The sequence below is a fragment of the Liolophura sinensis genome, chromosome 9, assembly GCF_032854445.1.
Source record: "Liolophura sinensis isolate JHLJ2023 chromosome 9, CUHK_Ljap_v2, whole genome shotgun sequence".
NCBI classification, from domain to species: Eukaryota; Metazoa; Mollusca; class Polyplacophora; order Chitonida; family Chitonidae; genus Liolophura; species Liolophura sinensis.
Window position 1 is genome coordinate 3,136,964 of NC_088303.1, and position 9,437 is coordinate 3,146,400.

General features: G+C 42.5%; 1 protein-coding gene across 1 annotated transcript in view; it reads right to left on the reverse strand.

Moving 5' to 3' along the window:
* LOC135475180 (phosphoenolpyruvate carboxykinase [GTP]-like) overlaps positions 1-9,179 on the reverse strand; it is a 32,840-nt gene extending 23,661 nt beyond the window's left edge. Inside the window, 2 exon segments of the mRNA XM_064754969.1 lie at positions 1,220-1,352; positions 9,040-9,179. Of these exon segments, the coding sequence (XP_064611039.1) occupies positions 1,220-1,351 (132 nt within the window). The 5' untranslated portion in view covers position 1,352; positions 9,040-9,179.
* Positions 9,180-9,437: the final 258 nt, after the last annotated feature.

A 9,437-nucleotide genomic window follows, 5' to 3' on the forward strand; every position in this document is an offset into this window, starting at 1 on the left:
AAATGCAGCACTATTCTTTGTATATCAGACATGATTGTGGTGAACCAAGAAAATAGCTGAAATTTACTATCATAGCCCAAAAAGGCCGGGGTCCAGGGGCCGCCTAGGCCCCGGAAGCTAGAAAAATCTGCGTGGCTGAAAATGGATTTTGGGACGTTTTTGGCTATTAAAATCAAACTAGAATCCTGTAAAATATGAAGAAAACCAACACTGTTTTCCGACTTACAGATTTTCCCATCTGCTTTGTCCCCACAGAACTCTAATCTTCTGGACAGAGAGAAGAATGCATTTTTGTACCAAAGCCAAAATTTAATACATGTAACAGATTTTTTCTGGTTCAGACATTGTTAGTTGTGTACAGGTCATTTTCAGTCAAATGTTTAGATTGGCATGTTATGGCACAGAATACAACTGTCCAGTTTTTCATTCAATGGCACCATGGTGTTCCACTCTGGCTTTCTTGGCTGCCTTTTGACACAACTCCTTGGCTTTCCTTTTCGTCAAAGTGCTCTGTGCCCTAATGTCCAGCTGTTTCTGTTTTTCTGTGGCAACTGATTTCTTCTCTTCAAGAATGGCCTTATACTGGCTGAATGATCGTTTGACATTCCTCACAAGAGTGTGATCAACCTTATCATGGAGATGGTCCCTCTTCTTGAAATACTCCACAGCAGATTTACCAGAAGCTTTCAAACTATATTTTATGTTTTGTATGGCTTGGTAGGTTTCAATGTTGAGTCTCCCAGATTTGGCATCAAAATCTTTATCTGATCGATCCACGATACTCCGAGATGTTGCCGCCATTTTTGACCGGGCTGGCTCTGCTCCTGCCTTCGAATAATGGTATCTTGTTCCCGATTGGTTGAAACAGTTCGGCTTAACGAAACACACGATCTGACTGGACAATAGACTCCATTCAGATAACATTATAACCTCCGGCAATGCCAGATTTCGGTAGCCATGCATCGGCAAATTGACAGAATCTTCGACTTAATTTTGAGGAAATAAATCGGAACTTTACAAAATGTTACTACACAGAAAAAAAACGGAAAACAGGTAAATTAATCGAAACTGAACAAAGAAAAAGCGGAATTCCGCTAAAAAGCGGAAAAAAATCATGTCTGGTATATTCAGACAGAAGGTTCTAAATTAATCTTTTATGCAAACAATTTTACATACTGCTAAGATTACAAAGTATAGTGTTTTTTTTTTTTTCACTTACGGACTGAGCAATGAACCTCTGCACTTTTATTGGTAATCGCTGGAAGTCTCCTTTTGCAATGGGCACCGATCCCAAATGTTTGATCCGTACCTCGTGGATCTCGAAGAAATCTTGATCTTCATCAACCTCCATTCTGAAAGTACACGTACAAATTTAAACTAACAGGGGACAGGTTAGACATTAGACATCTAAATACAGCTAAATAGCTCCATGGATCAAATATGTAAGAAACTTTTCCTCACTTCCAAAAAAAGAGCCAAAACATAATTCTGCATCAGTATTGAACCATATAAATGTACTTTGGGAAGTCGACTGGGGTGAGGGGGTGAGGGGGTAAGGGGGTGAGGCAGGTAAGAGTTGGTTACACCAGTACAATGCTTACAGATATGTACAGGGGATTACTTTTAAGAAAAACACTTCAAAACCAAGAAGTGACTTCAAAAGCACAAATCTCGGTCACGGCTACATGTAAATGCGCAAATTCCTGCACAACATGTATAAAGCGAAAATAATTTACATTTCTTACATATCTGTCAGAACTAACAGTTACTTCTCAAAAAACATTTTATTGCTATTGCAAGAGAGGTATGAAATGAAGGTAATCAACATGCTAGGTGGAGTCCAGTACACAACTGGCTGGTCAAAGTGCATTTCATACCTGATGTGGAGTAGGTCGATGTGGAGTAGGTCGATGTGAAGTTGGACGATGTGGAGATGGACGATGTGGAGATGGACGATGTGGAGCAGGATAATGTGGAGATGGACGATGTGGAGTAGGACGATGTGGAGATGGACGATGTGGAGTTGGACGATGTGGAGTAGGTCGATGTGGAGTTGGACGATGTGGAGTAGGTCGATGTGGAGTAGGTCGATGTGGAGTAGGACGATGTGGAGTAGGTCGATGTGGAGTAGGTCGATGTGGAGTAGGACGATGTGGAGTAGGACGATGTGGAGATGGACGATGTGGAGTAGGACGATGTGGAGATGGACAATGTGGAGTAGGACGATGTGGAGTAGGACAATGTGGAGTAGGTCAATGTGGAGTAGGACAATGTGGAGTAGGTCAATGTGGAGTAGGACGATGTGGAGATGGACAATGTGGAGATGGACAATGTGGAGATGGACAATGTGGAGTAAGACGATGTGGAGTAGGACAATATGGAGTAGGACAATGTGGAGTAGGTCAATGTGGAGTAGGACAATGTGGAGATGGACAATGTGGAGTAGGTCGATGTGGAGTAGGACGATGTGGAGTAGGTCAATGTGGAGTTAGACGACGTGGAGTAGGACGACGTGGAGTAGGACGACGTGGAGTAGGTCGACGTGGAGTAGGACGACGTGGAGTAGGTCGACGTGGAGTAGGTCGACGTGGAGTAGGACGACGTGGAGTAGGACGACGTGGAGATGGACGACGTGGAGATGGACGACGTGGAGATGGACGATGTGGATTTGGACGATGTGGAGTAGGTCAATGTGGAGTTGGTCGCTGTGGAGTTGGATGATGTGGAGTTGGACAATGTGGAGTAGGACAATGTGAAGTTGGAGGATGTGGAGTAGGACAATGTGGAGTAGGTCGATGTGGAGTAGGTCGATGTGGAGTAGGTCGATGTGGAGTTGGACGATGTGGAGTAGGTCGATGTGGAGTAGGTCGATGTGGAGTAATGTGGAGTAGGTCGATGTGGAGTAGGACGATGTGGAGTAGGTCGATGTGGAGTTGGACGATGTGGAGTAGGACGATGTGGAGTAGGACGATGTGGAGTAGGTCGATGTGGAGTAGGTCGATGTGGAGTTGGACGATGTGGAGTAGGTCGATGTGGAGTAGGACGATGTGGAGTAGGACGATGTGGAGTAGGTCGATGTGGAGTAGGTCGATGTGGAGTTGGACGATGTGGAGTAGGTCGATGTGGAGTAGGACGATGTGGAGTAGGATGATGTGGAGTTGGACGATGTGGGGTAGGACGATGTGGAGTAGGTCGATGTGGAGTTGGATGATGTGGAGTTGGACGATGTGGAGTTGGACGATGTGGAGATGGACAATGTGGAGTAGGACGATGTGGAGTAGGATGATGTGGAGTTGGACAATGTGAAGTTGGACAATGTGAAGTTGGACAAGTGGAGTAGGACAGTGTGTACAGTACACTATGGTATTGTTCATTAGATGGATTAGAGCACTTGCAATGGAGAAAACAATTGCCCCTTAAGCAAAAAAAAAATTCATTCTGATGCTAAGTCATGGCTCCAGAATCTGTATATTATCAGGGTCTGCGGGAATTAGGCTCCTGTCCACACTCAGGTCACCTTACATGTATGTACTTGCTCAGAAAATGTTGAACTAATACCTAATGAATCTTGAAAAAGGAACTTGTGAGAGGTGGCGGTAAAAATTTAAGATCGCTGATGTAGTACTCATTTTGCAGCCACGCTATTTAACACAAACCAAAAAACAATGTCCAGTTTTGCTGAAATACCTAGTTACCATTGGAAGGAGCACAGAATTCATAATGCAACTAATAGAATAACATAGTGAGCTCACAGGGGTGACAAAAAAAAGGTGCAACACACACGGTTGAAGCCCATTTTTGTTATAAATCAGCCAATAACTGAAAGGCATTATTACTTCCAGTAAAAGATTTGATGCATATCGGTCATGAAAATTGAAGGACTTAATTTAGTTGTTCCTCTCTAAAATTGTCAAAATTTGAATTCCAAGCGCCTCAAATACTCACAACATGAATGGTGTTTACTGGTACTTGTATATGAGCTATGTATAGCTTCATGCAAAGTCTTGGTTCTTAACTTGCAATAAACTATTGTTTTATTAGTAAATATTTGTGCTGATGTACTTAGGCTGTAGGGAGCTGTTCAGCTTGCCTACTCACCTGTTCTCATGAGGTGGTCTACATAAACACAGGTCACCAGATTCTGCACTGGAAACTAGGGGGTTTTTTTTATTCTTCTGACCGTCTAATTATGTAAACCATTATCTCCTATTACACTTCCTCCAATTCATACTCACATTATTATAAGTAGGGTATCATGGTCTTACAACTCAGCAAAATACTTCATCAATTTTCTTCGGTTGTTTTTATTTTTTTAACACACACATGTTTAGAGTCTGCAAATGTGGTGTGTTTTCACTTCATTTTGGCCTTTCCATACCATGATAGGGATCTACCCACCATAATACCACAGTGCTGAAGACTCTTCTGTTAGTCGATAACCACAGGTGAGTAAGGTGCTAGTGTCAGTAGCATACCTGTACATGGCCTCATGGTAGGCTACGGACACAGACAAGTTAGCTCACTAAACCAGACAGTCCTGAAGACAATGATTATGCGCTGAATATTTCCACCTGGATAGGCTTACAACCATGCAGGTGTGCATATGAATACACACAAATCTGTAAATGATCTGAACCATGATCCACACTAGAGTACACCCAAATCTGCAGTGGAATGAGGACAGGGGGTCACTCTGACTTCCACATCTGGAAGGCACACTGACCTGTCAAATCTCAGCGCACTGGCCTAAACATAGACTGACTCCTGCATGAGCTGGTTCACAGGACAATCCAATGGAGGTGAAAAGACTGAACTGTGATGTATTAACTGAACAATTCTGATCCAAACTTCCTAAATCACTTGATACTGTTTGAAATTCACAACCAGAATCCTAGAATGACGCTTGTCATTATGTTTCCTACATAAAAAAAATTGGGCTGTAGGGAGCTGTTCAGCTTGCCTACTCACCTGTTCTCAATTTTTGTACATTCAAAAATTGACAAAAAGTGGAGGTATGAAACTGACATACGAAAGAGAGTATTTCAAAATAAATGGTTGGAGGAGTTTGCTTGGCTGCAATTTGACGGAGAAAAAATGCCATGTCGTGTGTGCACAGCATCACCCATCATGGCAGACTCGAAAAGATTTCCAATGGATAGTTGATATGCAGAAACAAAACGGGCTGAATTTAGGGAACAATTATTTGCACAGCAATGGCTGTAAAATGTCTGTTGGCCAGATTTCACAGACGTATGGCAATGACAGCATTAGTGAATTGATACAGCATTATGAATCTGTGTTGTCAGCTGACTGCCAAGCTGCTTGTGTGCAAGAGTGGCCACAGCTAAAAATGATGCTTACAGAACACAGAAATGATCAGTCTTTTCGCTTGTACACTGGCCTTATACTCCAGCAATCTCAAGCCAATGACAAGGCAAAAAATCATGTGATGTTGGCAAAAATCAGGTTGACTGTCAGCCCCAGTACAGCAGGTTGTGAAAGACGATTTTCAACTCTTAATCAGATAAAGACAAATCTCCGATGTAGTCTGTCCCCAGGAAAGCTTGAGACAGCTTGTTCTTGTCAGCACTAAGCAGCTTGACGAAGATGAACAGAAAGCTGTGGTGGAGGAGTCTGTGAAAAGGTGGCTGTCTTTTGGCCCCAAACATGTCAAAGGACACAAGTTACCTGGCCCACGCCAAAAACCTACTCAGCCTGATCCAGAGCCAAACCTTATGATGATTGAACAGGAGGAAGCTTTAGACAACACAGTACAGTCTGTGGGCCATGAAACCATTTGTGATTCACCAAGCTCTGACCATGATCTTCAGAACACTGACAGCAGCGACTCTGTTCAGTGGTAAATTGTTTAAGATGATGTGGATTATGACAGTTGATCTGAACTGTTAAAAACTCTGGCGAGCAAATTTCATGTAACAGTGTTTACATACCAGTTGGTATTAATATTAAACATACTATCATAAAATAAATACATACTCGGTATTTATTTTAATTATTTATTATTTATTTCAGGGGGGGTGGGTGGGGCAACCTAACAGCTTGGGAGCAACCTTGTTTTTGATCCTAGGTTGCCCCCACAGGCAAGTTAAAAAATCAGTAATTTTCAGGACCTGAACTGGACATGAATAGACACCTGACTGTGATAAAGCACGATTACATTGATATTACAACTGTTCAGACCCTCAACCACTGAAACAAAGGACAAAAACATTGGTAGTAGCTGAACAATTACCTGACTGAGGTTTACAACCTAGCTCAGTCATTTATGTGACTGTGGTGAAGTTTATGAGTCCAAGAGTCCAAGGAGCGTATCACAGCAACAACAAATCCTCAGCCTTAAAGCTGCAGCCAAATCTAAGCTTGAACGTAGCTCTTTGGACAGTACCCGACATGTTAGCTCATTGTTATGGATATGTTCATATAAACACTCATATACCTCACATCCTATGCTGTCAAATTCTGCATGGTGGTGGGTCAATGTGCACAATTTCAGGCTTCAATAAAGTCGTGCCGACAGTTTTACGCCTGACCATTTTGAAAGGCTGTTTATATTCCGGCTTGCTAACCAGCAGCAGCTTAGCTTGAGTGACTCGTCATAATGTGCAAGATGTGGACAATCCATTCCAGACAGCCATGATAGCTAGCAATGGTTCAGGCAAGAATGAGAGGTGAATGTATTCTCCTTTTTACCTATGGCAAATGACTACCACTTTGTGTAGTTCACCTGGCAGGAGCTGGGTAGATCAATAGAGAGAGAAACTGCCAAAAGTGTCTCGGATTTGGATATTCTTTAAAACCATGTCTATTTTGAGAAACAATCTTGATGAACTTTCACATGCTATTTTGAGACGCTGTGCATCTCCCAACACAATCTGCTAACTGAACAAACTGCACTGTCAACCTCATTTGATGCAGAAGGTTCTTATTATGTGTATTAGAACAATGGAGGATGCTTACCAGCACTCATTTATTTGATAAGCTTTTATTTGTTTATTATTTATTTGACTTGTCTTTCATGCTGCACTCAAAAATATTATATTTATAAGACAGTGGCCAGCATTATGCTGGGAGAAAACCAGGCAGAACCTGGGAGGAATGCCTGACCATCAGTAGGTAGGTGCCATGCCTTCCCACACTGTTGAGGCTCCAGAGTCAATTTGCTGCACTAGCACGCAAACCACTAGGCCATGAAGGCTGATCAGGTTTTATGCAATAATTAAAAATAATTGACCTACATGCTTATACAGCAGGTCAATTTTCCCCTGGAGGAAACTGCAATTTGGAGTAAAATATTGAAAAATTGTCTTTTTTCAAAAAAGTCTTTGACCTCGCAAAGTACAGTTACTCCATGCAATTTATAACAGTTCATGCACCATTGCAGAACAGTCTTTTTCCTTTCGTACAGTAGCTTCCATTGTCTTAGTGCAAGTACCTACCTAGAACTGCTGTACTATATCATTCGATGTTTTGGATAGTTCTTTCATTTCTTTGTAAAGCCCCAAATCCAAATACAAGGAGCTCTGACAAGAACCAGCCAAGCCGTTAGACATCAGAGCCAGTGTAAATTAACAAAAAGGGGCCAAAGAAAAATAAATGTGATTAGGCGAGACTCAAAATTTGGATGCCCAGAAGCAGTGAATGTAGTGAAGGTTTAGCAATGATTTTTTTGTACTGTTTTAATGATGTACCGATATAAAGGCCTGCATTGTATGCAGAAATAGACCCAGGATTAGAAACTGGCACACTATTTTGGCGGATAGCATCAATATACTGCCATGGCTACCCATCAGATGCATCTCCACGGCCTGAAGTTTGCAAACACTTGTACTTCTGATCTTCCCGTCTGTCGACGCATCACAAGCAAAACTCGATTGATTATTTCCTAATCCTAAGATTCTGTGATGATGCCTTAAGCGAACAGGTATACGAATACCCTCAAAATATTTAACAGGGTCAGGTAACTGCATCGGGCTTTTAAATGGAGTGCACGGACGTTGGTTTAGGGCCATCCTTGGCGAAACGTTATGTGTAAGCAATCTCAGACTAAATGTAGGTCTAAGGCTGCAGAATGTAACTCTAAAATTGACCAAAACGAGGTGTTGAGAGAGTTTCAGGGAATGAGTGCTTCTAATGCAGGGATCAACGGTAAGCCACATTTACTGCATCTTCACGTCACATGATCAATGTGAGCGCAGACAAAAATATGGCTGTTCAAGGGAGATAATACTTATGGCAATCATTACAGTAACACCAGGCAAGTCTCGTCATCCATTTGGCTGGTCCACTCCCCATAGTCAGCTTCAGTCTCGCAGGTGATCAAAATGGTTACACAGCTTGCGGCAACATTGGGTGTAGTGTCTGAAACTATTTATTTTGTGAATCTGTGTGGTTGTCATGGGTCCTTCTTGGTTCGGCGAGACTGAACAGGTTAGTTGATTATAAAGAGCATCGGTTTGCTAAGAAAGCTTAATGCGCGTGTGAAGATGCAGTGAAGATGCAGTGAATGTGGCTTACCGTCCATACGACACATTAGAAGCAGTTACTCCCCCAACACTTTGTGTTGTTTGATTTCACAGTTACGTTCCGCAAGTAGTACGTGTACTGTTTTCGTATATTCACTCTGGACTCTCAGTACAGCTTTCGCTTTGCAGCACTGCCTATTTTGGAAGATATTTACCGATATGTGTTCTAAATCAGATAGTAGACTTTTTAAGAAGGCTTTCGCATTGTAACTCTCATGGCTGCGCCGCTCGACAGGCTGATGACAATACCATATAAATTTTTCTACCATTCTTCAAACAGAAATAACATCGATGAGCATCGGGAATCTAAGCGTAATGGAGTATTTCACTGGCACACTTATGGCCAACAAAACGAAAGTAAAAACATGCCAGTCGGTAAAATAGACAGTGACAATCCCCGAATATGCTACAAAAAGACTGCTTCACCACTCACAACATGGCACCGTACACACTGATGAAGAGAGAACGCTAACTCAGTCCTATTTACCGAACTCACCTGCCTAATGCTGCTTCTCCCGGCGAGTGTCGCTGCAGTCTGGCGTCCTTGTTCAGCTGCGCTTTAACGAGGTATAACCTTGACAGACACCGCACTCGCACATTTCCCGCTCTTTTATAGCGGTATAACAGGAGGAAATGAACGAGTTGGCCTACGTGATGCGGTGACCTCTACAGTGGTTGACCGGTCGTGACCGCTTTGCATTTGACCCCCGAGGTTTGTTTACAAGGCAGAACCGCACGTGTGCCAGTGTTTTGTTTACACCGCGAAACTAGACTGATCTAGAAGATGTTCATTATTCTGTGCATTCTTGGCAAATCCAGTTGAATGGTGTTTTGGGCAGATCTTCGTCACTGTACCATGAATGACAACAATCTGGGAGTAATATGACTCAGAGC